This window comes from Citrus clementina, unplaced genomic scaffold (genome assembly GCF_000493195.1).
Source record: "Citrus clementina cultivar Clemenules unplaced genomic scaffold, Citrus_clementina_v1.0 scaffold_2, whole genome shotgun sequence".
Taxonomy (NCBI): Eukaryota; Viridiplantae; Streptophyta; class Magnoliopsida; order Sapindales; family Rutaceae; genus Citrus; species Citrus x clementina.
Genome location: NW_006262688.1, coordinates 23340523 through 23351619, shown reverse-complemented (window position 1 = coordinate 23351619; position 11097 = coordinate 23340523). Strand labels below are relative to the sequence as shown.

Genomic DNA, 11097 nt, shown 5'->3' with positions numbered 1-11097 from the left:
GCACAGATTGATTAACAAGATCATGCGCAAAGAATGATGATCAACAGGAAATTAATCAAGAAATTAACCTATCTCTATGTACAAGAAACATAAAAGATATAAAAAACACAAAAGGGTTTAATTAGTGTTTAAGCCAAGAACTTGGCTTACTTCCACCAAGGAACAATCAATACTACTTTATTAATGAATCAGTTGTTTGTTTACGGAGAATTACGAAGAAGGAATACATCTGGAGCCCCTGATTATGGTCTCAGCTACTTTATTTTGTGCTAAGCATTTGAAAAAAGCCCGCAATTTCTGCCGCTATGTAGTTGTTGTAACAGCTTTGTTAATGTAACCAAACCAGCACTTAATTTGGAGCCAAAACTAATAGCAGTTAACGCTCATTTGACTGGCGTTTGACTAATCTAAGTCAAGCGTGTGGCCCATCATAGTTAATTACACACAAAACGCAGTCGTTTTCATATTCACACAGATTCCACAATTTATTATTATACGTACATTCATGCGAAGGTTCATATATATATATATAAACGCATAACAAACTTAATTGAATTTTATTTATTAATATAGCTGCCGCTATGAATCTCGTAAGTCGTGCCTACACTGTTCTTCAAAGAAGCGTAGAATCGAAATGAAATTTGAAGCTGTATTTTTAATTCAACCTTTGACTTTATTGGGCAATTCCTATTGATATATTGGATTATGTAGAGAACATGATGAGCCCACCGATTTTCAAAAGTAATTGAATCGCCACACCAGCAAATTACACAAATATGCATGCACGCCCACCGACTCGAATTTTTCTGCGAACCTACTACTTCTCACTTCTCAGGCGATCGATTCAAAAACCCATGGCAAAATTTTGAAACGACCTTTCAAGTTTGCACCTATAAATACAAACAACACCCAACTTATGTTTCAACAAGATCAAAAACTTCAGACCCTCTGACTTTACATATTACTATAAAGCAAAAGAAGGCAGCATATATAAGAGCAAAATGAGTGTGGAAGTGTTAGATAGTGCCACAATTGTAAGCTTTGTGGAAGATGAAGAAGCATTCAACAACTCGATACGAAACCGTTTTGCCCATCTTGATACAGATCATGATGGTCTCCTTTCTTATGCAGAAATGATGCAGGAGCTCAAGAGTCTGAGGGTCTTTGAGACCCATTTTGGCATCGACGAGAAACCAGACCCAGAAGAGCTTGCTAGTGTTTACAACTCTCTGTTTGTCCAATTCGATCATGACTCAAATGGCACGGTGGATTTGGAGGAGTTCAAGGCAGAGACCAAGCAAATGATGCTTGCCATGGCCAATGGTCTCGGTTTCTTGCCTGTACAAATGGTCCTTGAAGAAGATAGCTTTCTGATGAAGGCTGTGGAGAAGGAGTCCACTGCCAAAGCGGCTGCTTAAGCTTAACTAATTTATTGCTAGTTCTGACCTGAGTAATTGTTTTGTTTTGCTTTATTTTTATTTCTTGTTTCATTTCTTGCATGTTATTCCCGATCAATAATTGATAATGTTGTATTAATTTAAATGAATAAAAAGTCACTCTATTTCAACTTCTTGGTACAAAAATAGATACCAAAATTGATCAACAGGCATGCTTGTAGATTCCATAAAATTTACTTTCAATTTGGTATAGGCAGATTTCTGTAGTAATTGCCACTAAGGCTTTGGCCTAGAGGTAGATTTGTGCAGATTTCTCCCTGTATATTAGTAGGAGTATAATTTTGATTAGTGTTAGAAGACGTTTAAATTATACTACTATTATATGTGTTTAAATTTTCAAGAAATTTTAAATCATAGCATTCGTAGACAATAGATTGTAATCAATTTCTTAAAACAGACATCTTTCTCAAAGAAAAAATTAGTAATTATAGTTATTTTTTTATGACTAGATCGCTAAAAAATAAAAATTCCCATCCCAAAATTCATTTTCAACTTTGCTCATAAAATAAACCCCTGATTACGGTCTCAGCTACTCTATTTCTGCTAAGCATTTGCAAAAATCCCGCAATTTCCGCCGCTACAAAGCTGTTGTAACAGCTTTGTAAATGCAACCTACCCAGCGCTTTAGCGCCAAAACTAACAGCAGTTAACGCTCATTTGATTGGCGTTTGACTTATCTAGGTCAAGCGTGTGGCCCATGATAGTTAGTTACACATAAAACGCAGTCGTTTTCATATTCACACAGCTTCCACAATTTTTTTATTATACGTACATTCATGCGAAGATTCATATATATCTATATATATATATAACGCTTACCAAACTTAATCGAATTTCATATATTAATATAGCTGCGGCTATGGATCTCATAAATCATACCTACACTGTTCTTCAAAGATGCGTAGAATTGAATTGAAGTTTGAAGCTGTATTTTTAAATTCCACCTTTGACTTTATTTGGTCAATTTCTGTTGATATGTTTGACTCTCTAGAGAACATGGTGAGCCCATCGATTCTCAAAAGTAATTGAATGGCCACACTAGCAAATTACACAAATATGCATGCACGCCCACTGACTCGAATTTTTCTGCAAACCTACTACTTCTCAGGCGATCGATTCAAAAAGCTATGGCAAAATTTTGAAACTGCCTTTGAAGCGTGCACCTATAAATACAAACAACACCCAACTTATGTTTCAACAAGATCGAAAACTTCCGATCCTCTGACTTTACATATTACTATAAAGCAAAAGAAGGCAGCATATATAAGAGCAGAATGAGTGTGGAAGTGTTAGATGGTGCAACAATTGTCAGCTTTGTGGAAGATGAAGAAGCATTCAACAACTCGATACGAAACCGTTTTGCCCACCTTGATACAGATCATGATGGTCTCCTTTCTTATGCAGAAATGATGCAGGAGCTCAAGAGTCTGAGGGTCTTTGAGACCCATTTTGGCATCGACGAGAAACCAGACCCAGAAGAGCTTGCTAGTGTTTACAACTCTCTGTTTGTCCAATTCGATCATGACTCAAATGGCACGGTGGATTTGGAGGAGTTCAAGGAAGAGACCAAGCAAATGATGCTTGCCATGGCCAATGGTCTCGGTTTCTTGCCTGTACAAATGGTCCTGGAAGAAGATAGCTTTCTGATGAAGGCTGTGGAGAAGGAGTTCACTGCCAAAGCGGCTGCTTAAGCTTAACTAATTTATTGCTAGTTCTGACCTGAGTAATTGTTTTGTTTTGCTTTATTTTTATTTCTTGTTTCATTTCTTGCATGTTATTCCTGATCGATAATTGATAAAGCGTTGTATTAAGTTCAAACAAATAAAAAGTCTCTCTATTTCAACTTCTTGGAGCAAAAGTAGATACCAAACTGATCAACGCACATGATTGTAGATTCCATAAAATCTACTTTCAATTTGGTATAGGCAGATTTCAGGAGTAATCGCCACTAAGGTTTTAGCCTAGTGGTAGATATGTGCCCTTTAACTCGAATTCCTATAAAGACCAAAATATTTCTCTTCTTGTAGATGTGGGTGGAGTAGATTTCTCCCTATATATCAACAGAAGATTATTATACCATTGTACATATTTAAATTTTCAATAAATGCATAAATTCATAGACAGTAAATAGCAAGCAATTTCCTAAAACAAACATCATTTTTAGAGAAAAAATTATTAATTATCTTTTTTTTTAATGAACAGATCGGCTGAAAAAAATAATAATTCCCATCCCAAAACTCGTTTTCAACTTTTCTCATAAATATAAATTAAATGTAAACATATGTAGATAAATAGATACATTAGTGCTGAGTTACCGCTTCTGCTTGACCCAAAACCTTATTGAGAGAAATTGAACATAGGAAAAAGCTGATTTGTTTGGACAAAACTCGGGTTAATTCGCCCGCGCAAAGCAGCATGCTCATAAACATATGTAGAATAATAGTCACGTACATAATAAAACAAGCCAAAGATTGAAGATGAGCTTCAAACCATAGACTCTTCTACTTTCTGTCGTTCGGTGAATTCAAACACAGAAACTTGAGGTAAATATGTTCTGATGGACAAGGATTCTTCCATATTTTAATGAGTGGGTAAGATTGAATTTTGAATTCTAATACTGACAATCAAGTTAGTTTTTTTTTTCAAATTAAGTTAACTTTTTTCACTAGATTTAAAGAATCAGGAGAGGCTGGGAGGGAGGCCGAAAAAAAAAACTAGGAGAAAATCCTAATTCTTAAAATAAAACTAGGAGAGATTTAAAATAGCAGTTTATAAAAAAACAACTCCTTATTTTCTTTTAAAATTTTTTATCAAAATAGAAAAATTTATAAAATAAATAATTTAAAAAAAATTATTTAATACTGTTTTTATCAAAACTTATAAAATAAGTTGTTTATATTATTTCAACGTCCATCATAAATCAGCGTAAATAATAATATTCAAATTTCGTGTAACACTTACGACATTTCTTGTTAATATACCATACGATGCGAAGGATTATGTATAAATTAAAAAAGAAAAATTACAGATACACAATGCTCGAGGTGGTGGCCACTGGCCCACTGAGAATGATCTGTGGGTCTCAAACCTCCATTGTTTTTTTAGAGGCGCGTAGAATCGTGGTGAAATTTCTTTTGATTTGGACTTTTCAGACGTTGCAACTGTAAGCCCATGGAATTTCTAAGGTTCAAAGGCGCCAGACATACATTCACATTAATTCATGCCAGCCCACCGACTCGTCTTCTATGAGGTGTCATTTATTTATTAGGCGTAAACCTTCAATATACTTTCGAATAATAATTAATTCAAGAAGCTCCTGTGGGAGTAAGAAACAACAGGCTCAAAAGGGAAAGTCTGAAAGTAAAACCGTCCTTTAAGCGTAACTAATTAACTATAAATAACAACGCAACCCAACTTATGTTTCAACAAGTGAAGTTCTCTTCTGCTTTGACTTGTAAAATCACAAAATATACTCTATTAATTGTAGCTTTTACTTTTTCACAGTCGAGAAAGAGCGATATGAGTGTTGAAGTGTTAGATGGCGCAACAATCGTCAGCTTTGTGGAAGATGAATATGCATTCAACATCTTGATACGTGAACGCTTTGCCCATCTTGATACAGACAACGATGGTCTCCTTTCTCATTCAGAAATGATGAAGGAGCTGAAGTGTTTGAGGGTCTTTGAGACGCACTTTGGCATAGATGAGAAACCAGACCCAGACGAGCTTGCGAGAGTTTACAGCTCTTTGTTTGTCCAATTCGATCATGACTCGAATGGGACGGTAGATTTGGAGGAGTTCAAGGCAGAGACCAAGCAAATGATGCTTGCCGTGGCCAATGGTCTCGGTTTCTTGCCTGTGCAAATGGTTCTGGAAGAGGATAGCATCCTGAAGAAGGTTGTGGAGAAGGAATCAACTGCCAAAGTGGTAGTTTAAATTGCTTGTTCTGACTTCTGACTGAATTAATTGTTTGTTTTGTTTTCGTTTTTCACTTTTTTCTACTCCTTTATATTTCTTGTATGTGATTCCTGAGCTACAGATATTGTACCAAGTTTAAATTTAAAAAAAAGGTCACTCTATTTTCTAAGGTTTACTGGAAAGAGAATCAATCAGAGACGGTCAAATCCAAGGGCCTAACACCTAATTCCAAATTATCAACATGAGCCACACAAAAATGCCGAATTTCATTGATAAAATATTTATAATTCACCACAGTATCATTCTTTCATAACAGCTCACAAGAACAAAGACATTTCAGGAGCTGGAATGAAGGAGAGAATGCCTTCACCAAACAACTCAAACAGTGAAACCAGAAGCTTACCAGAATTTAAGTCATCCTTCCAAACTTGAGGAAGGATTGCTGACAACTTCTGAGCTTGACTATCACCCTTGTCTCTTTTACTTCTGCTCTCTGACCCACTATCAGGAGGAATCTGCACAGAAGATGGTGAGGGGTGATCCGCATCAGAATTATCCAAAGGAGTTGCAGCTGTTGCATCCTCTTCCATGGGAGTGGGCATGGAGCTGGTTGACACAGCATCGACCGGTCCATCGGTTGCAATTTTCTTGAGGGGTGGCTGCTCTTCTAAATCCATGCTTGTCTTCCGCTTATCTTGAATATGTACAAGGCGAAGCAGGTATCACTCATTTATTTTATTCAGCCAAAAAGAAAATATTCATAGAGCTTTGTTATAGAAGAATTAGGTTCTGTCTGACTTACTTGACAAAGTAGCAACTATTCCATTGGTCTTCCAGACAGAACGTGCAGGCAGAGATGACAAAGGAGGGAATATCTTGAGTCGATCATATATGCATTGACCAGCTGCTTGCTGGAAAATGCAGTCCAGTTATACTCATTAGAAATCCTTGTTAAGAATTAATCCTACTGGATGTTTGATGCAATCATTATATATGTCAGGGGAGGGGGGAGAAAAAAATAAGGAAGTCTCACCAGCAGGGCCCCATAAACTCGCCAAGCCTCATGCCTCTTCACCTCATTCTTTTGCTTCTCAAGAAGCATCTCCGGTTCAAGAAGACTTAGATAAGGACCAAGATTTGGCAGTAGGAGGAGGCGAACCTACTTGCAAAGTGAAGCATCATAAACAGCTAAATGTTAAAAGATTCTTAATAAAAAAGGATACGAGCTCAAACAGGGCATAAAACAAAGATATGATCATCTGCAGGGAGAAACTCAAATCATGGAGTGTTTTGTTAAAAAATTTTTACTGATGGTATTGGTTAGTTTATATGGCAAGCAAAACTGATCATAGCTAAAAGATAAATTCTCTCTTTTCTCCATTTGAGAGAATCACAATCAAGAAATTCAAGTTTAGTACAACAGGCGGAGTAGGAAGAAAGTATCTGTACGAAGTGAAGAGAGACAATTGACAGTGAGCATTTGCTATCACATCTTTCAGAATATATGATAAAGAGTATTTATTGATCCTAGACTTCAAAAATGTAATCATGTCTCATCAAAATCTTATATCTTCAACTTGCTAGCTTTATATATAAGAGGAAAGATACATGATACAAAATAATTAAAGGTACATCCATGCAACGACTTGGAAAGAAATTTGGTGCGTGCACACACAGAAACATAATATCAATTCAGTTAATTCTTTTCGGGTTACAACATCTCCAAATCAGAGAGGAGCATAGTGAGGCTTTCCGCCCTCCTTCAGTTATTCTCCTCTCAATACAATTATTAGTTCTCTCTTCTCCATTACTTCCTCGAAACCCAATATTGACAGGGTTAGATTGGATTCACATGAAACTTTCCAAATGTATGAAAAGCAAACTCATTTGCATTCAAACATAATAACATTTTTATTTAATCATCTATAGCATGAGAGAAGAGAATACCACATTCGGCCCCAGCGCTGCTAACCCTTGGACTGCCCCATAATGCTGAGTCAATGCTCGTTTTGGGTCCAAAAGTGCGTTAAGAAGAGTTTTGGTTAGACGTGTCTGAAGAGTGTTATAAACATGCCCATATCTGCATACGCCAAATGTGAGAGATCAATTAATTATAACATATCTGTTAGAAATGGATGACTAAGTTAAACAGATCTGTCTGAATATATAGAACACCATTTTTTAAACTGAAATAGTTGAGGTCAGAAGGGAGGATGAGAAGGGAACCCAATTTAGGCCCAAGTACAGCTCTAGACGGTCAAGATGGCACCTCCAGAATCATATTCTAAATATGTACAACATAAATCTAAGTAAAGAAGTCTTACCGTTTACATATTGCAGCAACAAGTTTTGCAGTAAAGTCTCTAAGTTCCCAGTGGTTATCTGCAAGTCTATTCCCCAACCTTTTGGCTACAAGGCAGGTAACCACAGATGGCATCAATTGGTGAAGCTGACAAGAAAAGAATGCCTTCTCAGATTCATGAATAGGAGATCCTTCAAACAAACTGCAGGGTATATCAATGTATTGAACAATTACTCATAAAGAAAAGGCCCTCTAAGATTGTACAGCCACAAGCAACAAAAGCTACAAACGTCCGAGGAAATTAAGTTGATCAGGACGAGACCAAAATGTAAAAATAAAAAGAAGTGGGAAGCGGGAAGTGGCAGCAAGAAAATGGATATAATGGAAAAAAAAAAGGATTCATCTAGCAGACAGAAAACTCAGTATGCATGGGTTGTGAGTTAAGCCGAGTCCAATTAAGACCATTGTAACATGGTTTTACACAACATGATTTATCAATAAACCACATGAAGATATATGCTCTCAACATTTGCAGCTCAAATAACAATTCAGTGACCGAATGCCGCTGGTACTTTTCAGTATCAATCAAATTAGATAAAATATCAGAATGATAGTACATTCACCTTTTTCTCCTTAGAAGAATTTTTCCACAATATCTTTTTCTATTAAACATTAATGACCAAATTTTTTCCAGGTTTTTGTTAATATTACAGGCTCCAAATTTCTCTCACATAAACTTATATGTTCCAGTTACTCTTAAGCACCAACAAGTAATTAAACAAAAATTTTCAAACAATCAGAATATAGGTCAAACGGTTGGCAGTTAACATTGTCCAAGAAGAATGGTAGAAATGCATGTGATTTCCTTAAAAGAGCCCGCTGAACAGAGCTTCATCCACATTGAAGTTGAAGAATAGGCTTAGCTTATTGAAGTTCTATATGAAACTGTATAAATTAAAGGTTAACTTACATAAGGTTCTATTTGTATGTGAGGATTCTGGAGAAGATTCCAAACAACACGCATCAAAGCAAACAAAAGGGAATAATTATTCAGACCACGAGAAACCTGATATCATTGGAGAAGGATCAGTTAGAATGAGAATTGTCGAATATTTCCCTTAACTGTTCATGCTAACAAAGTATGCTTATAATTCCTCACCTCATCAGCTACAAAGTATGTGAAATAAGGAACCAATGGATGGAGTCCTGAGTCTGTGGCCAAGCTCACTAACGCTTGTTTGAAAAGGACTGAATCGGACCTACTCACAGCAAGCTCAGTGATTTTATCGAAGTACAGCTGCAAAGGTGACAGAAAAGGAAAAGTAAAATAAGTTGCAGAAAAGAAAAACAGAATAATAAAATAAGCACTGATAGATTTTTACAAACCTGAAGTTCCCTAGACAATATATGCTTTACTGGTAATTTAATCTCAACAGGAAGCCCATCTTTCTGTTCATTGTTTGTGCCATTAGAAGGAGCAGCAATTGCTGAGAAAAGTGAAAACCAATTTAAAATTAGGTGCCAAATTTTGGCAAATAAAGATAGCTAAATACCAACTAATACCCACTGTTATCTTGGTCTTGAGATTATCATAAACATGAAATACTAAAAAAACCAATGTTTTAAGAAGAACTGTCTCAATTTGTAATTTTACCACGTACACTTAACCCCAAAAAAGAAAAGCTTTACCTAATCTACCACAGACTACATTGCATTCAAGACCACCTGTATAGCTATTCTGCCACAAAAAGTTGTAACCTGCAAGATATCCCATTTTTAAACCTAAAACAAAGCAAAAGATCACTCAAACTGGCACTGCCTTGGTACTCCTCCCCATACCAGTATGCATGTGCAAGAAACCCAGGTTTACATACTAACACACCAGATACTAGGAAGTCTTAGAAAATAGGTCATCGTACTGTATGCTAACTATTCAAATTTTATGCCTGATATATTACAAAACTTGATGAAATGCCCACATATAGAGTCCAACCTTGCACCGGAGCGTTTTCTGGGATTACAGGTTGTACTCCTTCAATAGCAAGCCAGTGACAGACAATTGATGTATCAAGTGGTGCTCGAGGTAAAGGAGCTTCAATCACCTACAAGTGAAAAACAATCCCATAAAATTAATAATAGCTTCTACCCATTTCAGTATAAAAGCCAACAAATAACCATAAATCTCCTTACATCTTTAAATTCCACATCCTTGTCATCAAGGTAAAACAAATCCCTATACCCAATAGCTCTTCTGAACCGCAAAGGACCCCCTGAGGCAAAACCATACACCGGCTGATACCAGACGATTAAACAGGTTAAACATTAAAGATTTGAACAAGCACCAAAATTGATACCATTAAAGAATTTGAAACTCACCTCCACGTTTCTTAATTTAAGAGCTTCATCAACATCATCAGTTGTCAATGTGGTTCTCCTTGAATGCCGCATGCATTTAATTGCCTCCTATAGTCCAGATTAAGGAAATTACATTAATTCCGCAAAATAATTATCAAATTTGCTCAATCAACTTGTCTATTTCTTCAACTAACGAAATATCTTTACCCTAACAGAACATAACTGCTTAATGTATTCCATTTAATCAATAATAATAATACTACTAAAAATAACAATAATAATCTCAGGTTTAATAAATAAAAAAATAATTCAAAAATTAAAAATTAATTTTTACCTGCATGATTTCGCGTATACGATATTCGACGTCAGGAGCAAGGGCAAGCGCTGCATCGGTAGAAAAATTACTAATACCAATGCTTTGCGCTATAACCTCTACTGTTTCCTTTGGTACGATACTCATTTTCTCTTCTTCTAGCTTTTAGTAGTTTTTCATTTTCTACTTGCAACTCTGCAACTGAGGTGCGCACGTATGTTTTTAAGAATTAAGTTTTTAGACTGTAACTAATGAACACGGATCTGCTGCAGGTTCAGGATCCGAATGGTACTTATATACAAGGGACAAAGAGTGGTCGGTTTTCCGGGTTCTAATTTTTAACCTGGCCCAACCTTGGCGTTGAATTGTGGGCTATAGTTTTTGCTCCACCCTAAGTATTTGCTAAGTACACCCGTCCACTAAATCCCTATTCACCTCTCTGCTAAAAAGTTGGTGCTTAAAAAAACGGTTCGATTTGAAAAATTAACAAAAAATTGATCCGTTCATATAAAAAATCAAAAATAAAAAGTCATAAAATATAAAGAATTTAATAGTTTAAAATTAAAAAAAAAAAAACAAGACCGAACCAATTCGATTTGGTTTATATAATATTAGACAAAAGTCAGTCGGTTTAATTTGATTCAAAACCGAATCAATCTATGTCTCAACCCTATTCATAATTTAAATTTTTATTCCCAACATCTGAAACATGAATGATTGTCATCGGATCACTAATTTGGATTACTTTTAAC

The 11097-nt window shown here is 35.9% G+C and overlaps 4 protein-coding genes across 4 annotated transcripts; 3 read left to right on the top strand and 1 right to left on the bottom strand.

Moving 5' to 3' along the window:
* The first annotated feature begins 751 nt into the window (after nucleotides 1-751).
* LOC18051357 lies at nucleotides 752-1506 on the top strand. The gene has a single exon (XM_006447632.2). It carries the CDS (start codon nucleotides 1002-1004, stop codon nucleotides 1416-1418), a length of 417 nt encoding a protein of 138 aa, XP_006447695.1. The 5' UTR covers nucleotides 752-1001; the 3' UTR covers nucleotides 1419-1506.
* A 1075-nt stretch (nucleotides 1507-2581) lies between these two features.
* Nucleotides 2582-3300, top strand: LOC18051356. Its single transcript, XM_006447631.2, has one exon. The coding sequence runs from the start codon at nucleotides 2732-2734 to the stop codon at nucleotides 3146-3148; it is 417 nt and encodes a 138-aa protein (XP_006447694.1). The 5' UTR covers nucleotides 2582-2731; the 3' UTR covers nucleotides 3149-3300.
* A 1485-nt stretch (nucleotides 3301-4785) lies between these two features.
* On the top strand, nucleotides 4786-5527 carry LOC18051355. The gene has a single exon (XM_006447630.2). It carries the CDS (start codon nucleotides 4875-4877, stop codon nucleotides 5391-5393), a length of 519 nt encoding a protein of 172 aa, XP_006447693.2. The 5' UTR covers nucleotides 4786-4874; the 3' UTR covers nucleotides 5394-5527.
* Nucleotides 5528-5622: 95 nt separating this feature from the next.
* LOC18051415 (transcription initiation factor TFIID subunit 6) lies at nucleotides 5623-10610 on the bottom strand. Its single transcript, XM_006447629.2, has 12 exons — nucleotides 10367-10610; nucleotides 10054-10140; nucleotides 9868-9969; nucleotides 9671-9779; nucleotides 9064-9164; nucleotides 8837-8974; nucleotides 8648-8743; nucleotides 7700-7824; nucleotides 7323-7455; nucleotides 6409-6534; nucleotides 6178-6286; nucleotides 5623-6069 (listed from the first exon to the last, which is right to left on the bottom strand). The coding sequence occupies exons 1-12, from the start codon at nucleotides 10490-10492 to the stop codon at nucleotides 5693-5695; spliced, it is 1629 nt and encodes a 542-aa protein (XP_006447692.1). The 5' UTR covers nucleotides 10493-10610; the 3' UTR covers nucleotides 5623-5692.
* Between the last annotated feature and the right edge of the window lie 487 nt (nucleotides 10611-11097).

What these genes read in the sequence shown, in the direction of transcription:
- LOC18051357 (XM_006447632.2), top strand. Translation starts at nt 1,002, where the DNA reads ATGAGTGTGGAAGTGTTAGATAGTGCCACAATTGTAAGCTTTGTGGAA.
- LOC18051356 (XM_006447631.2), top strand. Translation starts at nt 2,732, where the DNA reads ATGAGTGTGGAAGTGTTAGATGGTGCAACAATTGTCAGCTTTGTGGAA.
- LOC18051355 (XM_006447630.2), top strand. Translation starts at nt 4,875, where the DNA reads ATGTTTCAACAAGTGAAGTTCTCTTCTGCTTTGACTTGTAAAATCACA.
- LOC18051415 (XM_006447629.2), bottom strand. Translation starts at nt 10,492, where the DNA reads ATGAGTATCGTACCAAAGGAAACAGTAGAGGTTATAGCGCAAAGCATT. An exon ending in CATACTTTGTAGCTGATGAG is followed by an intron (nt 8,744 to 8,836) that starts GTGAGGAATTAT and finishes CAATGATATCAG; the next exon opens with GTTTCTCGTGGTCTGAATAA. An exon ending in ACATACAAATAGAACCTTAT is followed by an intron (nt 7,825 to 8,647) that starts GTAAGTTAACCT and finishes TTTTCTTGTCAG; the next exon opens with CTTCACCAATTGATGCCATC.